This window comes from Bufo bufo, chromosome 1 (genome assembly GCF_905171765.1).
Source record: "Bufo bufo chromosome 1, aBufBuf1.1, whole genome shotgun sequence".
NCBI lineage: Eukaryota > Metazoa > Chordata > Amphibia > Anura > Bufonidae > Bufo > Bufo bufo.
This window is the reverse complement of record NC_053389.1, coordinates 840,924,503-840,944,279: the sequence shown is the minus strand read 5'-3', so window position 1 is coordinate 840,944,279 and position 19,777 is coordinate 840,924,503. Positions and strand designations below refer to the sequence as shown.

Here is a 19,777-nt window from a genome sequence, read left to right as displayed (position 1 = left end):
GGGGAGTCTCTCGTCCTGCATATACTTCACAATACCCAGTACCTGGTACCAGATGCCTTTGCGGACTGCATCTCGGTCATCCATGACACCTTCATCGTACTCCACTGCTGTTTCCATTCTGGTGCTGTCAGGGTCGCTGTACTGGGACATGCGTTGCCCTCAAATTGTAATTCCAGGGAATGATGTTTCTTTGTAGCTGTCCTTCTGGCTGTAGGAACGATCCCGCTGCTTGCCACCAATGTAACGGCACGTTTCCGCAGACAAGGGGTTAAAATCCGTTCAGGCGATAAGCCCCTTTCTGAGAGACAGGCACAGCTACTGCAGAACACCAATGTCCCGAACTGGATACAAAGTAGCACTCCAAACTGGAACCTCACGAATAGCTGCTAGCAGACGAACAGGAAAAGCATACAATCCTGGCAATCGGTCTTCTAACAGCATACAGTGAATCCCCCCAATAACAATTGCCATCTTCATACTTCCAGTGCCTGTTCCTGACATTTACTTACATAGTACAGCGCCAACTAGTGTTCACAGTGTATAGCAATGTGCTTGTCCACTTACTAAGCTGAGTGCTGGTGGACACACATGCTTGCTTGGTCCCTCTTCTCACATCAGATCTTCTATTTACTGAAAGACAGGCAAATTAAATGGTTCACCGCTCTGCCGGTTATTGAGGAGCAGACCCTCTGCAGTGGCATGGCAGCATAGCTGAGAAAATGGCTTCTCCATGGACTATGTGGTTAGGTGCCAATCGGGAGACTGATTCTGTCCAGATATGCCACCAACAATACCAGAAGGATGCTGGAAATGCCTCAAATTCTGTTAAATCAACTATTAATGACCTTTCAGGCCTTCCACTGATGTTAATTCCTTAGGGAGACATATGCCGGTCCTTAAAAAACATTGTCATGTGGGTGGAGGGCCAAATCTTCCCATAAATTGTACATAACTGAAAATGCACATCTTTCTGAGTTGCATTCCCTTGGAACCTCAGCTGATGGACTTCTGGCTCTGCCAGGTGTTTGGAGATCTAATCTTTTCATGGGGACCAGGAGGATGTTTATTGAGGTCAAGAGGTGTTCATTGAAGTCAAGAGGTGTTCATTGAGGTTAGGAGGTGTTCATGGGGGTCAGGAGGATGTTTATAAAGGCTAGAAGGATGTTTATGGAACTCAGGAGGATGTTCATGGAGGCTAGGAGGTGTCTATGGAACCCAGGAGGTTCCATAAGTGTGAGGGTTTATGGAGAGCAAGTGGAGATTATTAGATATTCCTGATGATTAGGAGACGCCCTTTATGACCAGGTGTTCATTACTGTCAGTAGATTACCATGGAGCTCATGATGGTTGTTGTCAGGACATGTTCATAATGTTGTTGAGATAATGGTGGCTGTCAAGAGATGTCCATGATGTGGAAACGCTGGTAGTTTTCATGAGAATGTCATGATGTGCTGGAGATTATGGTAGTTGTCATGAGATGTTTGTGATGTGTTGGAGATCATGGTGATTGTAATGATATGTTTATATTATTGTTGCCGTGATGGTGGTTGTTGTGAGAAGGTCATGAAGTGCTGGAGATGATGATGGTGGTGGTTGTGAGATATACATGTAGTGCTGGAAATGATGGTGGTTGCTGTGCGATTACCATGATTTTGTTGAGATGATGGTAGTTCTCATGAGATGTCTTTTACATCTTGGATATGTTTATAAAGGACCATTATTAGAATTTCTTTCTGAACTAGAACTATGATATATAGGCAGAGATGGACAAGACGATACGTGTCCTCTGCTCGGTCCAGTCTGCGCTTTGGGATGAGCTATTGATTCAGGCTGTCATGTCAGATGTCAGCTCTGTGGTTATTGCATGGTCCAAGCAGAGAGTGGAGGAAGCTCTGCCGGCTGCTGTCTCGGCTCTTTCTCACTCCTCCTCTTGTTATATATTATTAGCTAGCATCTCCAAGCTGAATACTCCCTCATTACCCTGGCAACCAGCAAGTTTCAGGAAAGTTCTAGAAAACATCCTCAGGTTCTCATATATTAAAATAAATGACAAAATCCAGACAGCTCCAGCAGCCAGACATTACTGCACTGTCCTCAGTGATACCTCCTGTCCACCATTGCTTGTCCAGAAGGTCTGCTCCATCCGCCATGTCACTTCCACCACGAAGGTAATGCCAGCAGCTGTAGGACATCCAATGCTGGAGGAGCAGTTGTAAGTCAAGCTTAATACAAGCCTGCCCTTGGACCATGCGGCAAACACCTTAATGTCCAGTCCTTCTATCTCCCAAGATAATGTCTCATCACCACCATGGCGGTAAATGGTTAAAACTACCCATTGCACTGACAACCTGCTCTGCAGATCAATGCAGTTCTGAAACAAGCAGTGGAAGTCATCTCCAGCCTCTCCAGAACCTGAGGTGTTATAATGCCTATTTGCCTGTAGCTGGACATGCATGCGAATATTTGTTGTCAGGTTCAGCCAGTGTCAGTTAGGGTTAATCCGATTGCTACAGCCATGTAAACCATAGACGACAGGTTGTCAGCACAGCTCTGGCTGGATGGTTATAATGCAAGAAAGGAGGCATGGCAGAGTCACGCTGAGATCAACAGGTAGTGTCTGGATGTGTTGGGTGCTCCAGGGACACTCACTGGTTGGAGATAAGGGTCCTCATTGATGCTATAATGAAGAGTGCTGTAGAGAAAGCCGCCTCTGTCCTCTCATGTCTCCTGTCCTTTCCAGACCCTTCTGTCCTCCTCCAGACCCCTCTGTCCTCCCTCCAGACCCCTCTGTCCTCCTCCAGACCCCTCTGTCCTCCTCCAGACCCCTCTGTCCTCCTCCAGACCCCTCTGTCCTCCCTCCAGACCACTCTGTCCTCCTCCAGACCCCTCTGTCCTCCCTCCAGACCCCTGTGTCCTCCTCCAGACCCCTGTGTCCTCCCTCCAGACCCCTGTGTCCTCCCTCCAGACCCCTCTGTCCTCCCTCCAGACCCCTCTCTGTCCTCCCTCCAGACCCCTCTCTGTCCTCCCTCCAGACCCCTCTGTCCTCCCTCCAGACCCCTGTGTCCTCCCTCCAGACCGCTGTGTCCTCCCTCCAGACCCCTGTGTCCTCCCTCCAGACCCCTGTGTCCTCCCTCCAGACCCCTGTGTCCTCCCTCCAGACCCCTGTGTCCTCCCTCCAGACCCCTGTGTCCTCCCTCCAGACCCCTGTGTCCTCCCTCCAGACTCCTCTGTCCTCCCTCCAGACCCCTGTGTCCTCCCTCCAGACCCCTGTGTCCTCCCTCCAGACCCCTGTGTCCTCCCTCCAGACCCCTGTGTCCTCCCTCCAGACCCCTGTGTCCTCCCTCCAGACCCCTGTGTCCTCCCTCCAGACCCCTGTGTCCTCCCTCCAGACCCCTGTGTCCTCCCTCCAGACCCCTGTGTCCTCCCTCCAGACCCCTGTGTCCTCCCTCCAGACCCCTGTGTCCTCCCTCCAGACCCCTGTGTCCTCCCTCCAGACCCCTGTGTCCTCCCTCCAGACCCCTGTGTCCTCCCTCCAGACCCCTGTGTCCTCCCTCCAGACCCCTGTGTCCTCCCTCCAGACCCCTGTGTCCTCCCTCCAGACCCCTGTGTCCTCCCTCCAGACCCCTGTGTCCTCCCTCCAGACCCCTGTGTCCTCTAGGCCCCTCTGTCCTCCCTCCAGACCCCTGTGTCCTCCCTCCAGACCCCTCTGTCCTCCCTCCAGACCCCTCTGTCCTCCCTCCAGACCCCTCTGTCCTCCCTCCAGACCCCTCTGTCCTCCCTCCAGACCCCTCTGTCCTCCCTCCAGACCCCTCTGTCCTCCCTCCAGACCCCTCTGTCCTCCCTCCAGACCCCTCTGTCCTCCCTCCAGACCCCTGTGTCCTCCCTCCAGACCCCTCTGTCCTCCCTCCAGACCCCTCTGTCCTCCCTCCAGACCCCTCTGTCCTCCCTCCAGACCCCTCTGTCCTCCCTCCAGACCCCTCTGTCCTCCCTCCAGACCCCTCTGTCCTCCCTCCAGACCCCTCTGTCCTCCCTCCAGACCCCTCTGTCCTCCCTCCAGACCCCTCTGTCCTCTCTCCAGACCCCTCTGTCCTCCCTCCAGACCCCTCTGTCCTCCCTCCAGACCCCTCTGTCCTCCTCCAGACCCCTCTGTCCTCCCTCCAGACCCATCTGTCCTCCTCCAGACCCCTCTGTCCTCCCTCCAGACCCCTCTGTCCTCCCTCCAGACCCCTCTGTCCTCCCTCCAGACCCCTCTGTCCTCCCTCCAGACCCCTGTGTCCTCCCTCCAGACCCCTGTGTCCTCCCTCCAGACCCCTGTGTCCTCCCTCCAGACCCCTGTGTCCTCCCTCCAGACCCCTGTGTCCTCCCTCCAGACCCCTGTGTCCTCCCTCCAGACCCCTGTGTCCTCCCTCCAGACCCCTGTGTCCTCCCTCCAGACCCCTGTGTCCTCCCTCCAGACCCCTGTGTCCTCCCTCCAGACCCCTGTGTCCTCTAGGCCCCTCTGTCCTCCCTCCAGACCCCTGTGTCCTCCTCCAGACCCCTCTGTCCTCCCTCCAGACCCCTCTGTCCTCCCTCCAGACCCATCTGTCCTCCTCCAGACCCCTCTGTCCTCCTCCAGACCCCTCTGTCCTCCCTCCAGACCCCTCTGTCCTCCCTCCAGACCCCTGTGTCCTCCCTCCAGACCCCTGTGTCCTCCCTCCAGACCCCTGTGTCCTCCCTCCAGACCCCTGTGTCCTCCCTCCAGACCCCTGTGTCCTCCCTCCAGACCCCTGTGTCCTCCCTCCAGACCCCTGTGTCCTCCCTCCAGACCCCTGTGTCCTCCCTCCAGACCCCTGTGTCCTCCTCCAGACCCCTGTGTCCTCCCTCCAGACCCCTCTGTCCTCCCTCCAGACCCCTGTGTCCTCCCTCCAGACCCCTCTGTCCTCCCTCCAGACCCCTGTGTCCTCCTCCAGACCCCTGTGTCCTCCCTCCAGACCCCTGTGTCCTCCCTCCAGACCCCTGTGTCCTCCCTCCAGACCCCTGTGTCCTCCCTCCAGACCCCTGTGTCCTCCCTCCAGACCCCTGTGTCCTCCCTCCAGACCCCTGTGTCCTCTAGGCCCCTCTGTCCTCCCTCCAGACCCCTGTGTCCTCCCTCCAGACCCCTGTGTCCTCCCTCCAGACCCCTGTGTCCTCCCTCCAGACCCCTGTGTCCTCCCTCCAGACCCCTGTGTCCTCCCTCCAGACCCCTGTGTCCTCCCTCCAGACCCCTGTGTCCTCCCTCCAGACCCCTGTGTCCTCTAGGCCCCTCTGTCCTCCCTCCAGACCCCTGTGTCCTCCCTCCAGACCCCTGTGTCCTCCCTCCAGACCCCTGTGTCCTCCCTCCAGACCCCTGTGTCCTCCCTCCAGACCCCTGTGTCCTCCCTCCAGACCCCTGTGTCCTCCCTCCAGACCCCTGTGTCCTCCCTCCAGACCCCTGTGTCCTCTAGGCCCCTCTGTCCTCCCTCCAGACCCCTCCAGCTGTGTAGTCTAAGGTGTATGGAGCCCTTTAGGTCCTTATCTCCTCACTAAACGGCGACCTCGGGTGGCTGGACTTAGGCTACTTTTACATCTGTGTTTTTGCTGGATCCGTCATGGATCAGCAAAAACGCTTTCCGGATCCATTTTATTTTGTATCCAAGAAAACTGATATGGCACTTGGATCCGTCTTGCTCTACATCCCATCCCATGAACGCACTTAAAATCGCTGCCTGCAGTGTTTTTGTGTCCGGCATGGGAACGCAATCAGTCGGAACGCATTCTGGTGCGCTCCGTTCCGTTCAGTTTTGTCCCTATTGACAAACAATTGGGACAAAACTGAAGCGTTTTGCTCTGGTATTGAGATCATATGACAGATCTGAATAGCAGAAAGGAAAAAGCTGATGTAAAAGTAGCCCTACGCAAATCGGCGAGCGGACTGGCGCTGCGCTGTTTTCCATAACTCCTGTTGCAGTGAATAGGAGCTACGCAAACAGTGTAGCACAGCAAGCTCTGATGTTACTTCTGCCCGCTCAGCAGTTTCCGTACGCCTGGTCAGCTGGGGTCTGAGCCTAGTCTCTTCTCATCATGGAAATGGCAAGATGGGACAACCCCTTTAAGATTGCAGTCCAACCGATCCAACAATTCACGGCTAATCCTGTATCTGGAATTGAATAATCAGCTCTGTATCTGTTATTGATTTATCAGCCATGTGTCTGGGATTGATATATCATCTATTCATCTAGTATTGATTTACCAGCCCTGTATCTGTTATTGATTTATCAGCCATTCGTCTGGGATTGATATATCATCTATTTATCTAGTATTGATTTACCAGCCCTGTATCTGTTATTGATTTATCATCCTTGTATTGGGTATCAATTTATCAGCCCTGTATCTGGGATTGATGTATAAACCCTATATCTGGGATTGATTTATCAGACTTTTATTGGGTATTGATTTATCAGCACTGTGTCTAGGATTGATGTATAAACCCTATATCTGGGATTGATGTATAAACCCTATATCTGGGATTGATGTATAAACCCTATATCTGGGATTGATGTATAAACCCTATATCTGGGATTGATGTATAAACCCTATATATGGGATTGATGTATAAACCCTATATCTGGGATTGATGTATAAACCCTATATCTGGGATTGATGTATAAACCCTATATCTGGGATTGATGTATAAACCCTATATCTGGGATTGATGTATAAACCCTATATCTGGGATTGATGTATAAACCCTATATCTGGGATTGATGTACACTCACCTAAAGAATTATTAGGAACACCTGTTCTATTTCTCATTAATTCTCTAGTCAACCAATCACATGGCAGTTGCTTCGATGCATTTAGGGGGGGCTCCTGGTCAGGACAATCTCCTGAACTCCAAACGGAATGTCAGAATGGGAAAGAAAGGTGATTTAAGCCATTTTGAGCGTGGCATGGTTGTTGGTGCCAGACGGGCCGGTCTGAGTATTTCACAATCTGCTCAGTTACTAGGATTTTCACGCACAACCATTTCTAGGGTTTACAAAGAATGGTGTGAAAAGGGAAAAACATCCAGTATGCGGCCGTCCTGTGGGCGAAAATGCCTTGTAGATGCTAGAGGTCAGAGGAGAATGGGCCGACTGATTCAAGCTGATAGAAGAGCAACGTTGGCTGAAATAACCACTCGTTACAACCGAGGTCTGCAGCAAAGCATTTGTGAAGCCACAACACGCACAACCTTGAGGCGGATGGGCTACAACAGCAGAAGACCCCACCGGGTACCACTCATCTCCACTACAAATAGGGAAAAGAGGCTACAATCTGCACGAGCTCACCAACATTGGACTGTTGAAGACTGGAAAAATGTTGCCGGGTCTGATGAGTCTCGATTTCTGTTGAGACATTCAAATGGTAGAGTCCGAATTTGGGGTAAACAGAATGAGAACATGTATCCATCCTCTGGTGGCTACTTCCAGCAGGATAATGCACCATGTCACAAAGCTCCAATCATCTCACATTGGTTTCTTGAACATGTCAATGAGTTCACTGCACTAAAATGGCCCCACAGTCACCAGATCTCAACCCAATAGAGCATCTTTGGGATGTGGTGGAACGGGAGCTTCGTGCCCTGGATGTGCATCCCTCAAATCTCCCTCAACTGCAAGATGCTATCCTATCAATATGGGCCAACATTTCTAAAGAATGCTATCAGCACCTTGTGGAATCAATGCCACGTAGAATTAAGGCAGTTCTGAATGCAAAAGGGGGTCCGACACCGTATTAGTATGGGGGCACTAATAATTCTTTAGGTGAGTGTATAAACCCTATATCTGGGATTGATTTATCAGACTTTTATTGGGAATTGATTTACCTAGGATTGATAGATGAGCTTTGTATGTGGGATTGATTCGTCATCCATGTATGTGGGATTGACTCCTCTGCTCCGCGCACCGTCTGCCCGGTTCCTCTCTGTATATTACACCTCACCTTATATATTTTTAATTATTTGGTGAAATTTGCACCTTAAAATGTCTATAATCAGATTCTATCTGTGCTGATATTTAAAGGGGTACTCCAGCACAGGGGATACGCATGCTTTAAAAACAACAGAACTGATGCCCCTGTCACTGATCCCTGCTACAGTTCTGAGAGCGCCGGGTCCCTGCTGCATCACAAATCACTGGCTGCAGCCACCACCCGTCCCACCACTGGCTGCAGCCACCACCCGACCCACCACTGGCTGCAGCCACCACCCGCCCCACCACTGGCTGCAGCCAAAACCCGCCCCACCACTGGCTGCAGCCACTATCCCCCCCACCACTGGCTGCAGCCACCACCCGTCCCACCACTGGCTGCAGCCAGCACCCGTCCCACCACTGGCTGCAGCCAAAACCCGCCCCACCACTGGCTGCAGCCACCACCCGCCCCACCACTGGCTGCAGCCACCACACGCGCCACCACTGGCTGCAGCCACCACACGTGCCACCACTGGCTGCAGCCACCACCCGCCCCACCACTGGCTGCAGCCACCACACGTGCCACCACTGGCTGCAGCCACCACCCGCCCCACCACTGGCTGCAGCCACCACCCGCCCCACCACTGGCTGCAGCCACCACACGCGCCACCACACGCGCCACCACTGGCTGCAGCCACCACCCGCGCCACCACTGGCTGCAGCCACCACCCGCCCCACCACTGGCTGCAGCCACCACCCGCCCCACCACTGGCTGCAGCCACCACCTGCGCCACCACTGGCTGCACTGTCAGCACTGAGGACCACAGTGTTTTGGTTTTGCTGTGACCCCGCAACTAGGCCCTTGGTTCTGTGGGTGCAGGGAGCCCATACCACACCTCCCAAGTGTCCCTCTATTTGACCCAGTCCCTCTTTGCTCCATAAATGTCCCTCTTTTTCATTTAAGGGATAGATTCTCATTATTACATTTACAATATTGATCTCTGTATATTAGAGCCCGCCTTGTGTATTATTTCATTATTTGATACAATTAGAATTTTAGAAATTTCTATATTCAGATCAATTTTGCATTATTTTGTAAGAGAAAACTATTGAAGTGTATAAATATGCAAGAAAAATTGATCTTTAACACAATAAACCATAAGTGTCCCTCTGTGAACATCCAAAAAGTTGTGAGGTATGGCATACCCACCGCTGCTGGATCATTTCCTGCTTGGATTGTACATTATACGTTGTGCTCCCGCCCCCTGCTGGACGATCCTCTTATTACACCGTATCCAGTCATTCTACTGCTGTAGACATGAAGCTGCTCATGTTTGGAGCCTTCACGTCCTGCTAGTAAGATGATGGAAGCAACCACGGCAGAGGCCGTACAAAGGACACGAGTTATTCATGGGAAACCACATGTGTATAGATGTAACCTAATGGATGACGGGGCTGACTGTAGTCTGGATGTTACATGGATGATGGCGCTGACTGTAGTCTGGATGTTACATGGATGATGGCGCTGACTGTAGTCTGGATGTCACATGGATGACGGCGCTGACTGTAGTCTGGATGTCACATGGATGACGGCGCTGACTGTAGTCTGGATGTCACATGGATGATGGCGCTGACTGTAGTCTGGATGTCACATGGATGATGGCGCTGACTGTAGTCTGGATGTCACATGGATGATGGCGCTGACTGTAGTCTGGATGTTACATGGATGACGGCGCTGACTGTAGTCTGGATGTTACATGGATGACGACGCTGACTGTAGTCTGGATGTTACATGGATGACGACGCTGACTGTAGTCTGGATGTTACATGTATGACGGCGGTGACTGTAGTCTGGATGTTACATGGATGACGGCGCTGACTGTAGTCTGGATGTTACATGGATGACGACGCTGACTGTAGTCTGGATGTCACATGGATGATGGCGCTGACTGTAGTCTGGATGTTACATGGATGATGGCGCTGACTGTAGTCTGGATGTTACATGGATGATGGCGCTGACTGTAGTCTGGATGTCACATGGATGACGGCGCTGACTGTAGTCTGGATGTCACATGGATGACGGCGCTGACTGTAGTCTGGATGTTACATGGATGACGACGCTGACTGTAGTCTGGATGTCACGTGGATGACGGCGCTGACTGTAGTCTGGATGTCACGTGGATGACGGCGCTGACTGTAGTCTGGATGTCACATGGATGATGGCGCTGACTGTAGTCTGGATGTTACATGGATGACGGCGGTGACTGTAGTCTGGATGTTACATGGATGATGGCGCTGACTGTAGTCTGGATGTCACATGGATGATGGCGCTGACTGTAGTCTGGATGTCACATGGATGATGGCGCTGACTGTAGTCTGGATGCTACATGGATGACGGCGCTGACTGTAGTCTGGATGTTACATGGATGATGGTGCTGACTGTAGTCTGGATGTTACATGGATGATGGCGCTGACTGTAGTCTGGATGTTACATGGATGACGGCGCTGACTGTAGTCTGGATGTTACATGGATGACGGCGCTGACTGTAGTCTGGATGTTACATGGATGACGGCGCTGACTGTAGTCTGGATGTTACATGGATGACGGCGCTGACTGTAGTTTGGATGTTACATGGATGATGGCGCTGACTGTAGTCTGGATGTTACATGGATGATGACGCTGACTGTAGTCTGGATGTTACATGGATGATGACGCTGACTGTAGTCTGGATGTTACATGGATGACAGCGCTGACTGTAGTCTGGATGTTACATGGATGACGACGCTGACTGTAGTCTGGATGTTACATGGATGACGACTGTAACGGCATACAAGGGAATGCTCCAAACTCCCGAACGGAACCTCACGAATAGCTGCTAGCAGACGAAAAGGAAACGCACCCAAGCGGCTTACACTTCTAGCAATCAGTCTCTAACAGCATACAGTGAATCCCACCAAGAACGAGACGAGGTTCGGTGTTGAGGGTCAAGCAGTGGTCAGCCATAGCTGTGTGTTTATTGATCTTATATAACATTGTTACACATCAGTACCACCCACAGGGTTTTGTAAAAACAACCAATAAACACGTACAATACAGTAAAACACTCCCACACAAAATCCTCCCCTCTGCCTGTGATGCAATTACCTTACACAATGGGTTGATGTAATTATCACAGGCAGAAGAATACACAATGTCTTCTGTCCTGGAGACAACCGAGGAGTAAGTCCATTATCTCTCAGGACAAAGGGAAATCACCAATACACACGTGGAGACAATAGGACAGACATCACTACTCAAATATACAATGTCCCACCCTTTACAGTACACATAGACATTTAACATATCCCAAAATGGCACGAATTAGACCAGGGGTTCAAAAGTTTAGCATGGGCTGATGAGAGGGCCCATAATCCTGGGGCAAGAGGCTGGCAAACAGGCCCCTCCAAAACCCAGTGGCGAGGTTGGTTTCGCCACACATCTCCCCCTCCCATGGAAGACTAACCAGATACCTGACCTCACGCCGGTCGGTATCTGAGTTAGTCTGGCAGTCCACCCACAACCAAATACTAGACCTGTTGAATTTGGTAGCCTGTCTCTGTCCAGTGAGTCCACCAAGGTTATGTTGGTAACTGGTACTCCCGGTCTCTGTGTTGCTCCCTGGCTTAGAGTGGAGGTTGCTTTGTGGGCAGGGATCAGCGGTACTCTGCCCTGGTGCCAGCACTACCACGGAAGAAGCCTGGTTGGAGCCTGGTTGTTAGAGGGGGAGACCGACTGTCTCCCCTTTAGATAGACCACCATGCTGCTGTGGGAGGAGACCTACTGTCTCCCCTTTGGCTAAACAGCCCTGTTGCTGGGGGACAGGACCGACTGTCCCTACCCCCTGTGCTGTGAATGCAGAGACGACGGTCCCATCTGAACGGTTGTGGGGCTTACTGTCTCCCCCTGGTGCGTTAAGCTGCCGCTGGGAAATGGAGACTGGGCTCCCAATTCCCTGTAAATCACACAGCCGCTCCGGAATGGAGACTGTGCTCCCAATTCCCTGTAAATCACACGGCCGCTGGGGAATGGAGACTGGGCTCCCAATTCTCTGCAATTCACACTGCCAATAGGGAGAGGGGGTAACAAGCTCCTCTCCCATACATACTTCCAGCCTCTGGGGAGGGAGACCGACTGTCTCCGCTCCAAATACAGTGTCCTGTTGCTGGTGAATGGAGACTGGGCTCTCTATTCCCTGTAGGACACTCTGCCCCTGGGGGACAGGACCGACTGTCTCTGCCCCCTGTAACTCAGCCTGCTGCTGGGGAATGGAGACTGGGCTCCCAATTCCCTGCAGGACCAGTGGAGAGACCTCGGTCCCATCTCCACCGGCCACCTGGGGTTCTTCCCAGTAAACATCCACAATATCTGCCCAGCTGAAGGGCTCTGGACCTGGGTCTGACTTCTTGCTGTCCTGCTGAGCCTTCCCAATGGAGTGGAAGAGATCTCGGTAGTCCTGCTCCAGTTCCCACTCCAGGGTTGCTTGGTGAGCCAGGTCTTTCTCTACCTCATGGGGGTCATCCCAATCCTGCCTAGCCTCCCTCTCATAGAAAATGTCCTGAAGTCTGGACTGTGCAGGGCTCCCGAAATCAGGCTCTGCAAAGGACTCCCATAACAAGCCAGGACCATCAAACTCCTCTCCCTCTGGCTTGTCATGTTCGGCTGTCCAGGGTATATACTGTGCCATATACCACCAGAGCGCCTGGTAGGCATCCTCCAGCCATAGCTCCTGCCATACCCGGTGCTCTAGTTCCTTCACCCATTCCTCCAGGGGCTGCTCTCCCAGGAAGGGAATCTGCAGGGCCACTTGCTACTGCAACCGCTGCTCTTCACTGGGGAGACTCTCGCCTCGCTGGTATTGTACATTATCCAGGGCCTGGTACCAGATGCCTTTCCTTAATGCATCCCGGCTGTGGCAAAACCAACCTCGCCACTGGGTTTTGGAGAGGACTGGCTGCTGGCCTCTTGCCCCTGGATTATGGGCCATATACTAACTTTTAAACCCCTGAACCTATTCAAGTGAATTTTGGATAGGTTTGTCCCAAAGTTATGCTGTTTAAATTGATGTAAGTTATATGTATGGCCAATGTAAACAAGTTATAATAAGTGTAACTTGTCAGCTTGGGAGAAAAATGCTGTGTGTGTTTCTATTGTGCCATTGTCCCATTGTGTGTTTAAATGGTGATGTCTGTTCTGTTGTCTGCACATGTGTATTGGTGACTTCTCTTTGTCTTGAGAGATAATTGGATTACGCCTCGGGTGTCTCGAGGGCAGAGAGGAGGAAACCATGATGCATTGTGGGGATGTGTTGTGTCTGTGTGTCTTAAGTGCTGTTTATTTGTCCTATGTCACAGTCTTCATTCTGGTCCTCTGGGGGCGTGAATGATTGGTTGCTGTAGTTACATTGTATGTGTTGTAAATTACTGATTGGTTATATTTCAAACCCCTGTGGGCAGTACTATGTTCGTGGTTTATGAATAAAAGAGGCTGTACGTGAAGTACAGTCAGACCACTGCTTGACCCTCAACACGGAGCCTTGTCTCGTTATTGGGGGGATCCGCTGTATGCTGTTAGAGGCTGATTGCCAGGATTGTATGCTTTTCCTGTTCGTCTGCTAGCAGCTATTCGTGAGGTTCCAGTTTGGAGTGCTATTTTGTATCCAGTTCGGGAGTTTGGTGTATCCTGCAGTAGCTGTGCCTGTCTCTCAGAAAGGGGCTTATCGCCTAAACGGATTTTAACCCCTTGTCTGCTGAAACGTGCCGTTACATTGGTGGCAAGCAGCGGGATCGTTCCTACAGCCAGAAGGACAGCTACAGGAGACACCATTTCTTTGGATTCTACAATTTAAAGGCAACGCATGTCCAGTACAGCGACCATCCAGGTCTTCCTCATCGTACTCCACTGCTGGTTCCATCCTGCTGCTGTCAGGGACACTGTACTGGGACATGCGTTGCCCTCAAATTGTAATTCCAGGGAATGGTGTCTCCTGTAGCTGTCCTTCTGGGCTGTGAGAACGATCCTGCCGCTTGCCACCAATTGTAATGGCATACAAGGGAATGCTCCAAACTCCGAACGTTACCTCACGAATAGCTGCTAGCAGACGAATAGGAAACGCACCCAAGCGGCTTACACTCCTAGCAATCAGTCTCTAACAGCATACAGTGAATCCCCCCAAGAACGAGACAAGGCACTGTGATGAGGGTCAAGCAGTGGTCACCCAGAGCTGTGCGTTTATTGCTCTTATATAACATTATTGCACATCAGTACCACCCACAGGGTTTTGTAAAAACAACCAATAAACATGTACAATACAGTAAAACACTCCCACACAAAATCCTCCCCTCTGCCTGTGATACAATTACCTTACACAATGGGTTGATGTAATTATCACAGGCAGAAGAATACACAATGTCTTCTGTCCTGGAGACAACCGAGGAGTAAGTCCATTATCTCTCAGGACAAAGGGAAATCGCCAAAACACACGTGGAGACAATAGGACAGACATCACTACTCAAATATACAATGTCCCACCCTTTACAGTAACATAGACATTTAACATATCCCAAAATGGCACGAATTAGACCAGGGGTTCAAAAGTTAGTAAAAGTCCTTTGTGAACAAAGGAAGCATGGCTGATGAGAGGGCCCATAATCCTGGGGCAAGAGGCTGGCAACCAGGCCCCTCCAAAACGCAGTGGCGAGGTTGGTTTCGCCACAACGACGCTGACTGTAGTCTGGATGTTACATGGATGACGGCGCTGACTGTAGTCTGGATGTTACATGGATGATGGCACTGACTGTAGTCTGGATGTTACATGGATGACAGCGCTGACTGTAGTCTGGATGTTACATGGATGACGGCGCTGACTGTAGTCTGGATGTTACATGGATGATGGCTCTGACTGTAGTCTGGATGTTACATGGATGACGACGCTGACTGTAGTCTGGATGTTACATGGATGATGGCTCTGACTGTAGTCTGGATGTTACATGGATGACGACGCTGACTGTAGTCTGGATGTTACATGGATGATGGCGCTGACTGTAGACTGGATGTTACATGGATGACGGCGCTGACTGTAGTCTGGATGTTACATGGATGATGGCACTAACTGTAGTCTGGATGTAACCTGGATTACGGCACTGTGGCGAAACCAACCTCGCCACTGGGTTTTGGAGAGGCCTGGCTGCTGGCCTCTTGCCCCTGGATTATGGGCCATATACTAACTTTTAAACCCCTGAACCTATTCAAGTGAATTTTGGATAGGTTTGTCCCCAAGTGATACTGTTTAAATTGATGTTATTTATATGTATGGCCAATGTAAACTCACAAAGTTGTAACAATTTATAATAAGTGTAACTTGTCAGCTTGGGAGGAAATGCTGGGTGTGTTTCTATTGTGCCATTGTCCCATTGTGTGTTTAAATGGTGATGTCTGTTCTGTTGTCCTCACATGTTTATTGGCGATCTCCCTTTGTCCTCAGAGATAATTGGATTGCTCCTCAGGTTGTCTCTGGGACAGAGAGGAGGAGACCATGATGCATTGTGGGGATATGTTGTATCTGTCCTATGTCACAGTCTTCATTCTGGTCCTCTGGGGGTGTGAACGATTGGTTGCTGTAGTTACATTGTATGTGTTGTAAATTACTGATTGGTTGTATTTCAAACCCCTGTGGGCAGTACTATGTTTGTGGTTTATGAATAAAAGAGGCTGTACGTGAAGTACAGTCAGACCACTGCTTGACCCTCAACACGGAGCCTTGTCTCGTTATTGGGGGGATTCACTGTATGCTGTTAGAGGACCGATTGCCAAAAGTGTAAGATCCCTGTTCGTCTGCTAGCAGCTATTCGTGAGGTTCCAGTTTGGAGTGCTATTTTGTATCCAGTTCGGGAGTTTGGTGGTCTGCAGTAGCTGTGCCTGTCTCTCAGAAAAGGGGCTTATCGCCTAAACAGATTTTAACCCCTTGTCTGCTGAAACGGTCCGTTACATTGGTGGCAAGCAGCGGGATCGTTCCTACAGCCAGAAGGACAGCTACAGGAGACACCATTTCTGTGGATTCTACAATTTAAGGGCAACGCATGTCCCAGTACAGCGACCCTAGAAGCACCAGGATGGAACCAGCAGTGTTATACGAGGAGGAGGACCTGGATGGCCGGGATGCATTAAGGAAAGGCATCTGGTACCAGGCCCTGGATAATCTACAATACCAGCGGGGTGAGAGTCTCCCCAATGAAGAGCAGCGGTTGCAGAAGCAAGTGGCCCTGCGGATGCCCTTCCTGGGAGAGCAGCCCCTGGAGGAATGAGTGAAGGAACTAGAGCACCGGGTATGGCAGGAGCTATGGCTGGAGGATGCCTACCAGGCGCTTTGGTGGTATATGGCACAGTATATACCCTGGACAGCCGAACATGACAAGCCAGAGGGAGAGGAATTTTATGGTCCTGGCTTGTTATGGGAGTCCTTTGCAGAGCCTGACTTCGGTAGCCCTGTACAGTCCAGACTTCAGGACATTTTCTATGAGAGGGAGGCTAGGCATGAGTGGGATGACCCCCATGAGGTAGAGCAAGACCTGGCTCACCTAGCAACCCTGGAGTGGGAACTGGAGCAGTACTATCGAGATCTCTTCCACTCCATTGAGAAGGCTCAGCAGGACGGTAAAGTGACAGACCCAGATCCAGACCCATTCAGCTGGGCAGATATTGTAGAGTGTTACTGGGAAGGACCCCAGGTGGCCGGTAGAGATGGGACCGAGGTCTCTCCACCGGTCCTGCAGGGAATTGGGAGCCCAGTCTCCATTCCCCAGCGGCAGTGTGAAGTGCAGGGAGAGGAGAGCAGCGCCCTCCCTCCCTCCCCAGCGGCAGACTGAGTTACAGGGGGCAGAGGTAGTTGTTCCTGCCCCTCAGCAGCAGAGTGATATGCCGGGAAGGCAGTGTGAAGTGCAGGGAGAGGAGAGCAGCGTCCTCCCTCCCCAGCGGCAGGCTGAGGTACAGGGGGCAGAAGTAGTTGTTCCTGCCCCCCAGCAGCAGAGTGATATGCCGGGAAGGCAGTGTGAAATGCAGGGAGAGGAGAGCAGCGTCCTCCCTCCCCAGCGGCAGGCTGAGTTACAGGGGGCAGAGGTAGTTGTTCCTGCCCCCCAGCAGCAGAGTGATATGCCGGGAAGGCAGTGTGAAATGCAGGGAGAGGAGAGCAGCGTCCTCCCTCCCCAGCGGCAGGCTGAGTTACAGGGGGCAGAGGTAGTTGTTCCTGCCCCCCAGCAGCAGAGTGATATGCCGGGAAGGCAGTGTGAAATGCAGGGAGAGGAGAGCAGCGTCCTCCCTCCCCAGCGGCAGGCTGAGTTACAGGGGGCAGAGGTAGTTGTTCCTGCCCCCCAGCAGCAGAGTGATATGCCAGGAAGGCAGTGTGAAATGCAGGGAGAGGAGAGCAGCGTCCTCCCTCCCCAGCGGCAGGCTGAATTACAGGGGGCAGAGGTAGTTGTTCCTGCCCCCCAGCAGCAGAGTGATTTTTTGGGAATTGGGAGCCCAGTCTCCATTCCCCAGCGGCAGAGTGTCCAGCAGGGAATAGAGAGCCCAGTCTCCTTTCCCCAGCAGCAGGACACTGTATTGGGAGCGGAGATGGTCGGTCGCCCTCCCCAGCGGCTGGAAGTATGTATGGGAGAGGAGCTCGTTACCCCCTCTCCCCAGCGGCAGCTTAACGCACCAGGGGGAGACAGTAAGCCCCACAACAGTGCAGATGGGACCGTGGTCTCTGCACTTACAGCACAGGGGGTAGAGACAGTCGGTCTCCCCCTCCAACAACCAGACTCCAAGCCAGTGAGCAACACAGAGACCGGGAGTACCAGCTTCCAACATAACCTTGGTGGACTCACTGGACAGAGACAGGCTACCAAATGCAACAGGTCCAGTATTGGGTTGTGGGTGGGCTGCCAGACTAACTCAGGTACCGACCGGCGTGAGGTCAGTTACCTGGTTAGTCTTCCCTGGGGGGGGGGAGATGTGTGGCGAAACCAACCTCGCCACTGGGTTTTGGAGAGGCCTGGCTGCTGGCCTCTTGCCCCTGGATTATGGGCCATATACTAACTTTTAAACCCCTGAACCTATTCAAGTGAATTTTGGATAGGTTTGTCCCCAAGTTATACTGTTTAAATTGATGTTAGTTATATGTATGGCCAATGTAAACTCACAAAGTTGTAACAATTTATAATAAGTGTAACTTGTCAGCTTGGGAGGAAAATGCTGGGTGTGTTTCTATTGTGCCATTGTCCCATTGTGTGTTTAAATGGTGATGTCTGTTCTGTTGTCCTCACATGTGTATTGGCGATCTCCCTTTGTCCTCAGAGATAATTGGATTGCTCCTCAGGTTGTCTCCGGGACAGAGAGGAGGAGACCATGATGCATTGTGGGGATATGTTGTATCTGTCCTATGTCACAGTCTTCATTCTGGTCCTCTGGGGGTGTGAACGATTGGTTGCTGTAGTTACATTGTATGTGTTGTTAATTACTGATTGGTTGTATTTCAAACCCCTGTGGGCAGTACTATGTTTGTGGTTTATGAATAAAAGAGGCTGTACGTGAAGTACAGTCAGACCACTGCTTGACCCTCAACACGGAGCCTTGTCTCGTTATTGGGGGGATTCGCTGTATGCTGTTAGAAGACCGATTGCCAGAAGTGTAAGATCCCTGTTCGTCTGCTAGCAGCTATTCGTGAGGTTCCAGTTTGGAGTGCTACTTTGTATCCAGTTCGGGAGTTTGGTGTTCTGCAGTAGCTGTGCCTGTCTCTCAGAAAAGGGGCTTATCGCCTAAACGGATTTTAACCCCTTGTCTGCTGAAACGGTCCGTTACAGGCACTGACTGTAGACTGGATGTTACATGGATGACGGCGCTGACTGTAGTCTGGATGTTACATGGATGACGGCGCTGACTGTAGTCTGGATGTTACATGGATGACGGCGCTGACTGTAGTCTGGATGTTACATGGATGACGGCGCTGACTGTAGTCTGGATGTTACATGGATGACGGCGCTGACTGTAGTCTGGATGTTACATGGATGACGGCGCTGACTGTAGTCTGGATGTTACATGGATGATGGCGCTGACTGTAGTCTGGATGTCACATGGATGATGGCGCTGACTGTATGTTGTTTTAATGTTATCATGCTTAATTACAGAAATATCGTTACCAAGATGATGATTCCCCTCCTCTGGAGCACAGCCCGGCACACCTGGCCAACCCTATGAAGGCACCAGAGCTCGTCCACGTGTCCGAGAAAAACCTGTCACAGATAGAGAATGTTCATGGTTATGTCTCCCACTCACATATATCCCCAATGAAGGTAAGTGGCTGAATCACCCCAGTAACTTCCTCTCATTATATGGTGTATAATATAGTTATAGGATTCCTGTCTGGAGTGTGGGACTGTTAAAAGGTCAGTATGTGGTGTATAGGAATGTTATAGGGTTAGTATATGGTGTATAGGACTGTTATAGGGTCAGTATATGGTGTATAGGACTGTTATAGGGTCAGTATATGGTGTATAGGACTGTTATAGGGTCAGTATATGGTGTATAAGACTGGTATAGGGTCAGTATATGGTGTATAGGACTGTTAAAGGGTCAGTATAAGGTGTAGAGGATGTTATAGGGTCAGTATAAGGTGTATATACAGATATAGGGTCAGTATATGGTGTATAGGACTGTTATAGGATCAGTATGTGGTGTATAGGACTGTTATAGGGTTAGTATATGGTGTATAGGACTGTTATAGGGTCAGTATATGGTGTATAGGACTGTTATAGGG

At 51.2% G+C, this 19,777-nt stretch overlaps 1 protein-coding gene across 1 annotated transcript in view; it reads left to right on the top strand.

Moving 5' to 3' along the window:
• Window positions 1-19,777, top strand: part of DLG4 (discs large MAGUK scaffold protein 4) — a 194,923-nt gene that overhangs the window by 56,049 nt on the left and 119,097 nt on the right. Inside the window, exon 3 of the mRNA XM_040415427.1 lies at window positions 19,149-19,313. Coding sequence (XP_040271361.1) covers window positions 19,149-19,313 — 165 coding nt within the window. The remainder of the gene's footprint in view (window positions 1-19,148; window positions 19,314-19,777) is intronic.